The 15,031-nt window shown below is 41.0% G+C and overlaps 1 protein-coding gene across 10 annotated transcripts in view; it reads left to right on the top strand.

Moving 5' to 3' along the window:
- The window catches only part of GPATCH2L (G-patch domain containing 2 like), a 54,647-nt gene that overhangs the window by 15,791 nt on the left and 23,825 nt on the right, over window positions 1–15,031 (top strand). For 4 of the 10 annotated variants that reach the window (XM_081947971.1, XM_081947969.1, XM_081947967.1 and 1 more), the window contains exons 5-7: window positions 191–270; window positions 10,690–10,757; window positions 12,505–12,559. In XM_081947971.1, the coding sequence (XP_081804097.1) occupies window positions 191–270; window positions 10,690–10,757; window positions 12,505–12,559 (203 nt within the window). Of the gene's footprint in view, window positions 1–190; window positions 271–10,689; window positions 10,758–12,413; window positions 12,454–12,504; window positions 12,560–13,552; window positions 14,475–15,031 lie in introns of those variants that run through there. The other 6 variants (XM_081947974.1, XM_081947975.1, XM_081947970.1 and 3 more) reach the window with 6 other exon arrangements.

Here is a 15,031-nt window from a genome sequence, read left to right as displayed (position 1 = left end):
TATAAAACACTATTGTGAAAAGAAGACACTGCAATATACGGTGCATTCTTACCCTAGTTTGTAATATGTGTTAAACTCCATAGAACAGGACCTGGAAATCAGAAGCTGATCTAGATTCTTGTTCCTTATTCCATCTGATTCTGTTTGCATTTCTTTCACGTTTCTTCATTATACTCTTCTTTCTTTTCAGGATTCTACCCTCGCTTGAACCGTCTTCCCAGTGTTGCTACCCGCTGTCTTAGGAAGGGCCGCAGAAGGCTGGTTAGCAAGGTATTGCTTTATAGGGAATGATAATTTGTTTAGCACATAATGTCAAGAAATATACCAATTGGTGAAATGTGCCCTGTGGTTCATTCTAACAGTTTCAGCTGTGTATTCATATACAAACTGTAGTTATGTATAAATGTCTTGATAATTTTTTAAAAATGGGAAAATAATACATTGTTATGAAAAGGAGGCTGACTAAATATGTGTGCAGTAAAAATCTGCAAATAGGAGAAAGAATGTTGGTACCAAGGAGAGGTACCTGAGATGAGGAAAGCTGTTTTGAGTTGGGATGGAGGAAATAAATATTGATTGACATATTAGTGTGGTTCTTGTATTACAGTAGATTTAAATGCCAAGAGTTGTGCCTGTCATTTGCAAGTCATTTCATTCTTTATGAAATATATATTTCCAAGCATTTCTTACCATCCTTGGAATCCTTTTGTGTGTGAAGCTGGAATTCTGCAATCCCAATCTCCCATATTTTAAGCAGAAAGTTTTTTGGGGAGCTTAATTTGCAAGCATGTGTAAAGATAGTTAGACTCTATGTGCAGTTATATTTAAGAGACGTGGTGGCACAATGGTTAGACTGCAATATTGGAGGCTAATTCTGCTGACCCTTAGCTGCCAGCAGTTCAGCAGTTCGAGTTTCATCAGCTCAAGATTGACTCAGCCTTCCATCCTTTTGAGGTCGGTAAAATGAAAATCCAGATTGTTGAGGGCAACATGCTGACTCTGTAAACCGCTTAGAGTGGGCTGTAAAGCACCATGAAGTGGTATATAAGTCTAAGTGCTATTGCTATTTTAGGAATTTCATTTGAGCCTAGAAAGAAAAATCTTATGTGTTAAAAACATTTGACTCATCAGTTAATTAGCTTAAGGCAGTGCTTCTCAATTATTTTCTGTCATGCCCCCCCTAGGAAGAAGAAAACATTTCGCGCCCCCTGCGCGACTGTAAATAGTATCATTTGTCTATAACAATTATTGTTCCAAATCCAATTACAACTGCAATGATATGATATAATCCAGGGGTGTCCAAACTTGAAGACTCGTGTTTAGTACATTCAGATGCTTTCTTTCCTCTTTCCCTCTTACTTGTCTATCCTTCCTTCCACCCTCCCTTCCTCCTACCCTTCCTTCCCTGCCTCCCTTCCAGTTCCATCCTTCCCTCCTTCCTTCTGCCTCCTTCCTGCCTGCTTGCCTTCTTTCCTCTTTCCCTCCAGCGTGTCTGCTTTTCTTTCCTTCCTTCCACCTCCCTTCTGCCCTCCTGCTTTCTTTCCTCTTTCCCTCTTGCTTGTCTATCCTTACTCCCTCTTCCCCTCCTTCCCTTCCTTCCTGCCTCCCTTCCAGTTCCATCCTTCCCTTCCTTCTGCCTTCCTGCCTTCTTTCTTCTCTCTCCTGCTTGTCTGCTTTTCCTGTGTGTGTGCGCGCGCGCGAAAAAGAGGTGGTGGGAGAGACATTTGAAAGGTTTTCTGCTTTCGGAACTCGGAAATACGCCCCCACTCCCCTTTTCCTCCAGTGAGCACGGAGCTTGAAGAAGGCAAAGTGTGAGCGCGCGCGTGAAAAAGAGGTGGTGGGAGAGACATTTGAAAGGTTTTCTGCTTTTGGAACTCGGAAATACCCCCCCCCCCACGCCCTTTTCCTCCAGCGAGCACGGAGCTTGAAGGAGGCAAAGTGTGGAAAGGGAGCCTTCGTGCCCCCCTTTATGGAGCCTCGCGCCCCCCCTGGGGGGCGCGCCCCACTATTTGAGAAACACTGGCTTAAGGTGTGAATGGCTGCTGTTTTATTTTAATGTGTTTCTTCCATCTTCAACAAATTCTTCAAGCCCTTTCTCTACTTACCGTATCAAGTTAAAGAGTTGAGATATGTTTTCAATTATAGTGAATATTATGTCTTGGGCAAGGACTATTAGACCACTGGTAAAAAGGCCTAGGGTCCTAGAATTTTTAAAGCTTCCTCTAATGAGAAAAATAATATTTACTTGTTTAATTCATCTTCATCACCTTAAAGGGATCTATGTCATTTGCAGTGGAGGTCACTGCTTCCCCTCCTCTCTTCGCTTCTAAATTGTAATAATAAATAATGAGTTTCATTCAAAGCTCCCTGCCAGCAAGCTGCTAATTACCCAAAGTATCGCTTGTAATTTACACAGTAATAAACTGTAAATTTAAACATTACGGCAGTTTAAGTTAATAATTTCTCTACTGTAACAAATAGCTCATCTTTCATCCCTGCTGTTGCCTTCACACAAGCCTTTCATTTGATGGTGTTTTGTGTTTCTGGACACCAACTCACATTTTTATTGATCATGAAATCCTAGTTTTCAGGCAGTTTATTTATATAGAACCCATATGAATATATACAACAATACACGCTACAGTATATGAATATAAATGTTACTTTATTTTCTTGCACAATGGTTCTGAAATGGTTTGACCCAATTTCCCTTTTTCCTGGTCTTGAATACATCATTGCCACCACAAAAAGCAAACTATTGTTTTACATAAGGGTCTTGGCAGTGGCAGTCCCAAAGTTAAGACTCAAAGAAGCAGTTACAAATTGCTCCGTTATTTCCAGGATATGCACAAACTACCACTTTGGGAATAATTAACCCCAGTTTTAAGAACTATTGCTGCAAGTATGGTATTACATATCTTTCAGGCCAATTGAAGGAAAAACTTTTATGGAACTGTTGGTTGTAAGAAATTGCTGAAAATAGAATAGCCTTGTAGCAGAAATGGCTGATAATTGTCTAGGAATCATGTTCCAATTAAAGGAGATATTTGTTTAAGTATTTTTGTTTCTTAGTCTTGGACCTAGTCTTTGATACAATACTGTTAAGATATATAATATATACAGCTAAGAATAAGCTAATGAGCTTTCATATGAGAATCCTGCAGTTACCATATTTTCCGGAGTATAAGACGCACCTTTCCCCCCTCAAAAAGAGGGTGAAAATTTGGATGCGTCTTATACACCAAATGTAGTCCCACTCACCCCCATCAGATACCAAAAACGCAAGGCATGGAGGCAGCAATGGTTTGTGGCAATCCCTGCAACCTGGAACAGCTGATTGGGAGTATTCCCGCAGTCCAATCCACCTGCCAATCAGCTGTGCTGAATCAGGCTGCAATAAGTGCTGAAGCTGACCTGGCTGGTCAGAGTTTGCAGCAGCAATCACAATCAGAAAGCACAGTAACTGATTCAGCAGGATTCAAAATAATAATAATATATAATACATTACCAAAAGCAGGTTTTCCAAGTAGCAGTAAATACAAGCAAAACACAAGCAGTTTCACTTTCAGTTCTCAGCTAAGCCAGGCTCCTTCCTGTCTCCTTCTTGCTCATACAGAAAATTTCAGAATCCAACTAGCCCTCATTGGCTGACTTAGTTGCTATGCCTATTCATTGGCTGACCTTGTTACCATGCGTCAGCTGAATACCATGGATGCTGGTAGGCAGAGGCAGATTTTTTTCTTCTTATTATTTTCCTCCCCAAAAACTAAGGTGCGTCTTATACTCTGAAAAATACGGTAATTCAAAGTACTTAATTGTAATTAACAAGGTTAGGATCTGAATAGCCCTGTATGTGCATCTTCTTTTTAAAAAATGCAAACAAAGCTCTTCAATTTTCATCTTTCCCTTGGGGGAATAATATGATGCTAAATACGTCATTAGAATCCATTTCAGTTTTTTATTTGATAACATATTCTAATGGATGCTTTCTCTAAGGCTGATACACACAGCGGGGTAATTGTCATTGGAAAATGACTAAATAAGGTTCAATTTGTCTCTAACACGAGGTCTAAAATTAGAAGGAAGACTTTACCATTTAAAACAATGTGTTCAATTTTTGTGTACTTTAATAATACGATGAATAGAAATTATTGGTATATAGTTGATGGTAATCTTCTCCCCCTAACTTTCATATAATCCATAGCCCAATAATGGTCGTAAATGTTCCCATCTTGATTCCTTGACTGGAATAGAAAATATAGATAGTCCTTTCTTATTGTCTCCCTCATTCAATGATCATTCAGAATTAGGATTGGGAGTTCCGGTTCCGGCGGCGGCGGCGACGGACAGCTCTTTGCCCGATCCGGCTCCCCGGTGGGCTTCCCCACTCCTTGGGGGGCACAGGACACCCCGCAGAGGGGTCCTGCCGGAGGGGCGGCATCGCGGAGGACTCCTGCAGCGGCGGTAGCCGGCGGGAGCTCTCTCGCGCGCCCAAGGCACCGGGGAGCAAGCTCGGAGGGCGCTTCGCGTTCCTACGCCTCGCGCCTCGCTATAAGCCGACTGGAGAATGCTACAATTGAAGGAAGCAGCTGCGGTGCGGTGAGGTTGCTTCTCTCTTCATCCCTTACTTTGCATGAAGATTTACTCAGCTTTTAAAACTTTAAAATAACTTTCGGAGCATTTTAGAGGTGCGGCTGGAGGGAGGGGGGTTTTTCCCCCCCCCTTGGACAAGCGGCGAGAAACAATTTTGCTCTCAGCCCCCGGGGAAGGAGGAGGGGGGAGAGCCAACGAATGAAGCCTCACTTAGGCTGAGATGATTTTCTTTTCAATTTAATCCTACATATTACAATGATTTGAGGACTTTTGGAACTTTTTAAAACTTCGTTACGCCTCTGTGCCCAAAACTGGCAGGGCAAGATGGCACACTTCCGTTGTCTTTATGAACTCTGAAACCTGACTCCACCTTTAAAACTCAGGCTTCCGGTCTTTGTCTCCGTGTCTCCCAGAGGAATCTCTTGTGGATTGGTATTTTTTCAACCTTCTAGGGGAAATTTTCTATCTATTGCCAGACTTATTGGAGAGACTCTCTTCTGCCTGGTTCTTCTGCTCCCGGATTCACCTGGCTACCCTTCTTTTCTAACTGCTTACTTCATATTTGGACTGAACTTCTAACGTTATAAAGGATGGCATCTAAAAGACCCCCTCCTGGAAAACCTGGCTTTGCCACTTCTGCTCCAACATCCGCAACATCCAGTCCAGCCACACAGTCAAAGATAACAGAATTGATGCAACATAAGACTACAGAGATGGACTTTCAACAAATGCTTCAACAAATTCTACAGGGCCAGGAGGAAATCAAGAAACAGCTAAGGGAAATGAAAGATGAAATTAAAGAAAATCAAGCCCAAATTTATAAGAACTCACAGAGACTGGATCTTGTGGAAGGGGGGGGTGGAGGAGGTGAGGGGGGGGTGGAAGCTGTGCAGAAAGGGAACAAAGATCTTGACATCCAACAGATGAAATTAGAATTTGAGAGAATGTCCTATTATCTTAGATTTCAAAATGTTATAGAAGAAGATGGGGAAAATATAAGGGACATCATGACAAACATTCTGGCTGACTACATACACAAAGAAAAACAACAGATGGGGTGGGATATAGACCTGGTTTATAGAGTGAACTCAGCTTACGCTAGAACACACAATGTACCCAGGGAGGTTCACATTAAATTCCTTAGAAAAAGCACAAGAGATGAGATTCTGGGTGTACAAAGGGGGCAAGCATTGACATATCATGATATGGAGATAACCATTCTGAAGCAGATCCCTAAGAAGATTAGAGAAAAAAGAAAAAATTATTCGCAATTAGCGAATAAATTATACCAGAAAGGGGTGTGGTTTAGATGGTTGATGCCTGAAGGTATGCTGATATTCTGGGAGGAGACAAGAATCAGAATTAATTCACCCATAGAGGCGCAGGCCTTTATGGAAAAAAATAAAACACTCCTAGAGAAACCACCAGACACTACAACGGACACGCAGGACACGGGAGGGGCCAGAGCTCTGCCAGTGGAGGGAGATGGGGCAATAGCAAGAAGACTCAGATCACAGAAATAAATAAGAAAATCATATTATTATAAATTGACCGAAAGTGAAAATGGAATTATATTAGGATTTTATATTGAATTGTTTAATTTGATTGAATTTAATAATAGAACTAATATGCTGATTGTAATCAATTATATACTAATGCATTATATATAAATGTATACTATGGGTATGGAGGGAGGGGTGCCTCTCACATTTTGCAACTGCCAAAATTTGTATACCTGTCCATTTACCCTTTTCCCTATAAATTTTGAAAAACCAATAAAATTTTATTACAAAAAAAAAAAAAAGAAAAAAAAGAATTAGGATTGGGATAAATTGTGTGCTGAAAAAAATAACTGTATGCAACCAATATTTGCATTTATGACCTTTGCAACATTACTCAGCGATTTGATTACAATCAGTTACACATCCTTTGTTTTTCTGTTGCTTTTACAAGAAAGTAAGCAGGCATACAATGGAGAATACACATTGAAAGAAATGCTGTGGCGTTCTCAGGGCTGGGAGTTGTGAACCTGCTAACAAACAACTTGGTGTATTCCTCATTGTGTGTCTCTCCAATCTGCATCAGGCTGGAAACTAGGAGGCTGCGAGTCCTACCTTAGGCATGAAAGCAAGCTGGGTGACTTTGAGCCAGCCACTCTCTCTCAGCCCTACTCACCTTATAGGGATGTTATTGTGGGGAAAAGAGGAAAAGGAAGGGGTCTTACGTATGTTCACTGCTTTGAGTTATTTATAAAAATAACACAAGCAAAATAAAAATAAATGCATCTTTTTTTGTGAGAGGGAGAAAAGAAAAAAATGGGTCATACACAGGAAAGATTGCTTATAGAAATTGCTTATTTATCTCCCCCCTCCCCACAGTAAAACGGAGAGCTTTGAGAGGAAGAAATTACAAGACAGTACAATGTGCACTTGTATGGGGCAGGGTCACAGAGTGTGCCTGATGGTATGGTGTGGGTCAGGGATGGGATGACGATATGCGAGAGTCATGGGTCAGGGAGGGCGTGAGGGAGTGCACAAGAGGTACAGTGCAGAAAGTGTGTGTGAGAGGGTGTGTTAGGGAGAATGTGTGGAGGTATGGTGCACATTGGGAAGAAGGCGTCATGATATGCAATTGGTTGTGCAGCTCAATCTCAGAGGGGCTGGGGGAAAGTTCATGGGTAGTAGAAACTTATTCCAATGACGCGCGACCTTCCCTTTCTGAGGAAGCTGGCAGGGAGGGCCATAAATAGAGATGGCAGGGGTGTGGGACTGCCAGCACTATGAGGGCTGGTTGTAATCACCATTCATTCAGCATCATGGATGGACTAGAAGACCTCTAAGGCCACTTTCAACTCTGATCTTCTGTTATCATCATAAATGTGAATAGTTGCTGAATGTGGTCTAGCTCAAGGACTCCGTCCTCCCTCTCCAGTGAATGTAAATACAAAAAATAATTCTCATCTTGCTAATCATGGGAATGAGAATTAGGAGGCAAACAAAGGCAGAAGGTGTGAAACAGCACAGGAGTGAACATTTCAAAGGGAAGTGGATTGAGAAGAGAAAATTCCTGATCATGATTTCTCACTTAGTGACTGCATTATTTAACAACAGAGGTAGAATAAGAAAAAAATGTATATCTGTCAGTCTGTCAGATTATTTCAGCTATAGTTAAATATACCACAGATGAATTGTTATTGAGATTTAATCTTAGCTTGGAACACAGGACAAGGAGCCTGACAAACATGACAGAAAATGGCTCATTTTATATGAAGTACATAGAATAAGCGTAGTTTTTATGCCAATCTCAGTAGAAATAAATTACAATTCAGACATTCTAAAATCCTTGCTGTTTCATATTTTTTTTTTAGCAAAGTTGGAAACCAGGTCCTTGTAGGGAATATTATCCTTGCAATCTAGATAATTATACAGCATTGTAATACTATTTTTCAAGTAAGTTCCATTGAATTCAATGGTACAAACTTCCAGGAGAAAGTTCAAAGATTGTATTTTTCAACCAGGTTGCGGTTGAGCTTTTTGTGTGGTCTTGAGATTGCCTATTCTCAGACCACTCAAAGTCAATCAGATTCAAGCTGAGGCATTATTATTATCTTGGGACTATTATCTATAAGCAGAATAATATTAATTAAGACACCATTGAGCTGAGCTGGAATCTTGATGGCTATCTACAGTAGGTATGTTTACATAATTTTCTTGGTGGAATATAGAAGTGGGTTTTTCCTGCCTTCTGCTTTTTCCCATGTTCCTAGTTAACCTTCAGTCCTGGGATTTGCTGGGATCTCTCATCTAAATACTAACCAGGATTCGATCTCCTTAATTTTTTGATATCACTAAGGTGTTGCTCCTTGATCCAACTTAAACAAAGCAGCAGTGGCGTAGCGTGGGGGGTGCAGGGGGGCCCGGCCGCACCGGGCGCAACATCTGGGGGGGCGCCCTGACTCGCCCCGCGCCGTCCTTTGTCAGACTGTGGCCGCCTCTTTCCGCGCCCGGCTTGGCCCGCGAACTAAGCTCCCCAGCCCGCCCAGGGCCCTCCTGCGCACCGCCCAGCGGAGCCGGCAAGACCCGCCGCGCCGCCCCCGCGGGAGCCGAAGGAGAGCGGCGCTGCCCTCCGTCTGCCCGCCGCTGCAACGCCACCGCGTCCTCCTGCTCTGCCTGGAGCGCCCCGGGGAGCCGGCGCCTTCCCGAAGCCCCCGGTGCGCCTCCCACCCCCGCGGCACCTGCTTCCCTTCAGTCGAGCCTTTTCCCGCTGCCCTGTCGAGCTCCTCCTCGGGAGGAAGGCAGGAGGCCAGCATGGAGAGCCTCACTTGACTGATGCCGACCCAGGGGCAGCTGCAGTCGGGCCACCCTCGGGTTAGGGGGCGCAAATTACTTGCCCTGGGTGCTGACAACCCACGCTACGCCACTGCAAAGCAGTGATTGTGTTGTGATGTTTTTAGTAGTTTTTGTGGTTGTAGCTTATCTACAATTTTCTTGGCAATTTTTTTTAGTTTGCCATTGCCACCTTCTTCCCAAGAAATAATAATTAGCTCAAAGTCACTATCTGGCTTCATGCTAAAGCAGGGCTAGAACTCATGATGACCTGGTTTCTTAATCACTACATCAAACCATCTCTCTCTGTATGCTTTAGATAAAATGATTCCATTGAGCCTGACAGTTAACTTATAAGATTGTTTCACTATATTCTTTAATTTCTCAGAGGTGGATTTCATACTATGTAAGTATGAATGTAGAATTGGTTTGTAAAGGAAGACTGTGATTTGGAAAGTAAGATTGTCTGAAATTCAAACTATATAGAATCATAGAGTAGGAAGGGATCATGTTGCATTCGAGTCTGGTTCCATTCTCAAAGCAGAAATCAAGTAAAAAGCAACCAAGAGAAGATAAAATTGAGCCAACCACAATCATATTTAGTGTTAGGATTGAAGGCCATGTTATATGGAAGAGGACACATGGATGAATGCGGTTTGCATCTTGAACCTCGCTTCTTGTTACATCCAATTTTGTATCAGATTTTGGTTGAAAAATATTATGTAATATACTCAGTAATATGGGTGCTAGCAGTTTTCTTCTGAAGTACCTCTTGAGTGTCCCTCTTCCTTTTCCTTCTCTAATTTACCATGCCTTGGTTCGTGGAAATTCAAGGAAGTAGATGATTACTCCCTTTGGCTCAGGAAATAAATAGTATCTTAAAACTATCCGTTATGACTGCAGCCTCAAATTTGCTGGCCAACTTAGCACATCTGTTTGGAAGAGAATGGGATGGAATGTCCAACAGACCCTGAGAAGTGAAGGATGGAGTTGCAAAAAGAGACACCTCAACTCAGGAGAGTGGAGAAGCTTAAGAAAGACACAAAGCAGCTGTGCTTTACTTATGCTAGGTATAAATTGCGCAAGATAATTTATCTGGTAGGCTTTCATGATTCTATTATATCACCCGGTTAGCAACATTGATCTTTCCAGAGACCAAGTGATTCTTGTTTCTTGAGTTTGCCAGCTTTGCGGGGCTTGACAGAGGAAGGTACAGCTTTTGTAGCTCTTCTACCCTTGGACCTTCATTCTTGCTACTGCTGTTGCCTCATTTTAATATGCGACAGTTTTGCTATTCCTCCCTTCAGGTGGGTGGTGCTGAAGCAAGCCTTATGGCCTTTGTTTTCTTCCCAGAAAGAAGTCATAGAACCTTATTTTTGCTATGTATGTAGGTTTTTTTTGTGGGATTGGATTGGAGGAAAACAATGTTATTGTCTTAATTGAATTCGTTTTTTAAAATGCCATATTTATGGCAATTGTTTTATATCTTTAATGCCATTTTTGTGGCAGTCATTTTAAAACTGTGCTCTGATACTAAAAAAGCTGAAAATGGTTTCTTACCCCACAAAAGCCTATACCATTTTATGCACACTTTTCCTTCCTCTCGCCTGTTCTTCTTCTGCTGCCCAAGGAGTCTTGCATGCTCTTTTTGGATCAAAACAGCACTTCTACCCCCACTCTACTTGTAGTTAGTTGAGGCTGACTTAGGTTTCAGTCAATGAGTCAGTGTAGTTTTAGCCTTAGTCTTTCCCCCTCTTACTTTGTGTTTCAGGAGACCATCATGAATGCAATGGGTTCTGAGAGGATTAGCCACATCATTGGTGATTCCTGCCAAAAAGAGTAAGCATCTGGGCACAGTAGATAAAGACCTAGGACTTGGGGGTTGGGCAGGAAGCAAATATTCATTAGTTTAAGTTTATTATAATTTATGTCATAGACCAAATATGAAAGTCTGTCCATGGAGGCATCCATAGGGAGTGTTGGGGAAGGGGGGAAAATAATGAAAGCAGTAGCACACTGCAAGCTCCAAACCCTTTATATGTATATCATAGCAGTGCCTGGATATGTGAAAGCATCAGATCCTATGGGTGCTTCTCATAATAAAGAATTAGATTTGTTTTTCACTTTATAGGATTGCTGAAGGAAATTGTTTCAACATATTTCAGCAAACAATGGCTGTGTTTGTTTGACTACCCCACCCACTCCAATTTGTTTGTCAAAAAGAAGGTGGCAACTGTGGCCAAGAAGGCCTTTACATAGGTTCTTCCAGAAAGCCCTTCAGGCAGCCACTCATATCTTTTTTACTCTTGATTGGGCCACTGTAATGTCTGGTACATGGGACTGTCCTTCAAAACCTCTCAGAAGCTAAAGTGACCCAGATTGCAGTGCAGTGATATGTAGTAATGTGTGTTGCGGTCTACACACGTGTCCCTGTTGCTTTTGAGCTGCACTGGCTGTCAGTTGGCAATTCAAGATGCTGGCTATTGCCTCTTCATGTCATATGGCCTGGCTCCTTGAGGGATCACTTGTATCTTGCCTCTTCAGTGAGATCAGCTAGTGAGGTTACACTCTGGGTCCTATTGGTTAAGCAGTGTCATGTTGCAGGACCTAGGAGACATGCCTTCTTGGCGATAGCTCCCGTTACCCCACAAAGAAGTTCCCCCTTGTATCCACACTATCCTAATCCTTTAGCTTTTCTGCAGGTTTTTAAAGACCTGATTATCTTCCCAAGACTTGGATTAAGATGTGGTTGAGTCCCTTTAGTTTTTGATTCTGCCTTCGAATCAGTTGGATTCTTTTTCTTAGATATAGGCTGTTTTCTTTTCATTGGTAAGCTATCCAGAGTTGTTGTGAAATCAGGCAATCTCGGAATTTAAACAAACAATCGGGAGCTGCCGCTTGAAGAAGTGATAACGTATTTGCCCTTCTTTATTGACACGCTATTCCTCCCCCCCTCCTTTTAATTATGGCTATTGGACTACTCCCCATTAGTTGAATCATATACTTTAGTCTTTTTAAATGTGCATATATAAAAAATACAAAATCCCAACACAAACAAACAAAAGGGATATCGATGCTAAATAGTATAGCCACTTAGTTGTAATAAAAAAGATACTCTAGCAGTAAAAAATTCAGCATTTTTGAAATTATATTTTCCTGGCTTTAGATCATCCTAATCATATATTTTTGATGGGTGATATACTGAAATTTCCCTTTCTGAAAGGAAATTAGAGTATTTGTAATACCCTAATGCCCTCATCTTGGATGAGTGTTAAAGATAATGTGGCTTCCTGTGGATGTGCTCTATTGGATTGAATTTTCTGCCTTCCATTAATATTTAGATTAATTCCTATTGTCTTGTAACTAACTTTAGCAAATCTGCCTAACATGGATGTTTAATCTTTTTCTCTTCTTCTTTATGCATCAATTTTTTTTTGTTTCTTCATTTCTTCACAACTTTATTCTCCTGCTCCGTTCAACTCCATCTCTCTTTAGTTTCTGGTTGCCATCAATGGGAATGAGAGATCGCAACCAGGTAAGCTGGCTCTACTTTGTATATTCTCTCATTTGATTTCTATCTCTCTAGAAAGAACAAAGTGCTGGCTTCCAATTTCTTCCACATTGCAGCCTGGGTCCAAGAGGTAAGGCAGCCCCATTTTTGGGTCCAGCATACCACTACGGCTCCTTGTACTAAATAGAACCCCAGAATGTTAGCTTTCTACATTTTTCTTTGTAGCTGCAGATGTTATTTGCATGTTTCTGTCAATTCTTCTGTATTGATGACTTTTCAGTCTCTATGCAGCCTCCTAATTTTTCACTCTCTTACCATATTTTATAGCTACATTTTCAATCATGCTAATCCCTACTTACATACAATTGCGAAGCAGAAAAACGGGAATTTTAGTTACAATATTGCTTTATAAACATACAGTGTTTAACATTGATGCCCACTGATGTTGAAATATCGATGAAATTATGCCTGTGTAAGTGTTTAATTTCTGAGTGTGTAGATTAGTTCATCTACCACTTATGCTAGTAAAATGAAGTCTCATTTCATCTTTTAATGGAAAAGCAGCTCTCATTTTCAGTTTTGAATCAAAAGTGCTTGTCCCTGTTCAGTACGAACCTCTGTTTTGTTTCACTCTAAATAATATTAAAATTTCACCAACTACTCTTTTTCCGAACTCACTTTTGTTTTACATACCCAGGACTGTTGAAAGTCAGATACTGCTAGCAGACCTTTTTTGGATGAATTTGTACTTTCTAGATAGAGAAAGAAAGACAGATGCAAAAGAAAGGAGGGTCCCTTTATGAATCTGTGGGAATTGTCCTCTTTACCGTATGTTTGGATGTTAGAATCTGTGATCAAATAATCTAATTTAATGGGATTATTTAATTATAGTAGTCTTGAGCATTTAGTTTTGTAGTTGCTTTTGTTACAATTTATGCTTCCTTGCTAGATCTTGCAATAATTGAAGAACGTTGTCTTCAAAGTTAAAACAAGGATTTTTTTTTCCTGAAAGAAGTTAAATGTTGACAGAGTTAATTAGGAAGGAGATAGAAAAAGGCGTTAACATTAAAATTTGCAGGACTAATGAAGATGGAGTTCGTAATGTGATCTTGTTCTATTGCAGATTGTTTTTCATCACTGTCTTTTGTCAGAAAGCATTTCTGAAGATTGAGTTGATCTAAAAATTAAGCAAGGCAGTTGGGAATTGCATATTTGAATGATTTCCCATCTTGAAATCTCCAAATGAATATGCAAATTTGACTTAACAGATAGAAATATCTAAGGTAACCTGCTTCTAATATACACACAGAGAAAAGTTTTTAACATACAAGAATATGCTACTCTATTGACTCTTCTCTAAGGAGGGCTGTGCCACTTTGCTTAATGCTTGAACAGCTCACAGCTTTTAAAAGAACTTCGGTCACTGCCTTGTATTCAAGAAGAAAACCTATCTGTGAATAAGTTTTGGTATTCCAATAGCTCATATACAATAAATGAATAATAAATAGAGTATGCCTTCTCAATTGTTTCTGATAAATAATTTATTCTGCTGGTAAAGCTAATACATTCGGTTCCTTATGTCATTCTTAATAACAGCTTCTGCTGTTCTGTTATGTCACTATGCCAATGTTCTGTTTGTAATATTAAAGAGGCATTTATGACAGTTTCCAAGCTGTCAGGGGTTGTTAACAGATACATAAGACACCATGTACAAATGAGAATAGGCTTTATAGCCAAATACCGTATTTTCAGAGTATAAGACACACCTTTTTTCCTCAAAAAAGAGGCTGAAAATCTGGGTGCATCTTATACATCGAATACAACATTTTTTGGCTCCCTAAGCCCCGCCCCTTCACAAAAATGGCCATGCATACCCTTAGGGAGGCTTTCAGAGAGCTCCTGGGGGCTCGGGAGGGCAGAATTTTTTTTGCCCCCCCCAGCCCTCAGCAGCACTCTATAAGCCTCCATAAGGCTATGCATGCAATTTTTTTGAAAAAAAAAACCAGGCCTGTTTTCGTGAAAAACGGGGCATTTTTTGCTTACTTCTCCCCCCCCAAGCACCCTGCAAGCCCCCCCCCCCAAGGCTGTTAAGGCTTTTTAAAAAAAAACATGCCCATTTTTGTGAAAAACGGGCCATTTTTGGGAGCTTTGCAGAGTGCAAAAACTTTTTTTTCCTTTTGGAAAGCTCTTTAACTTATTGATGAAAATTACATTGATCAAGTGCTGTGCCAGCAGAAACAAAGTCTTAGGTGCTGCAGATTGTCAGCGATTTCCTTCTCCAGCACATGGATAAATGCACCTGGAAACATCTACCTACCTACCTACTCTCTCTCTCTCCCTACCTATCTACTGTATTTCTCTCTCACTCCCCATCTATCTACTTACGTACCTAACTACTCCCTCCCTCCCTCCCTATCTACTGTATTTCTCTCTTTCTCTCTCTCTCTTTCTATTTCTCTCTCCCTATCCCTCTCCCTACCTACCTACACCCTCTCTCCCTCTCCCTACCTACCTACCGTATTTCTCTCTCTCTCTCTATTTCTCTCTCTCTCTCTCTCTCTCTCTCTCTATCCCTTTATCTACCTACCTACCTACCTCACTA

Source organism: Natrix helvetica, assembly GCF_964273705.1.
Source record: "Natrix helvetica genome assembly, chromosome: 1".
Classification (NCBI taxonomy): Eukaryota; Metazoa; Chordata; class Lepidosauria; order Squamata; family Natricidae; genus Natrix; species Natrix helvetica.
Note: the sequence above shows the minus strand (reverse complement) of the source record. Positions and strands in the feature narration are given on the sequence as shown.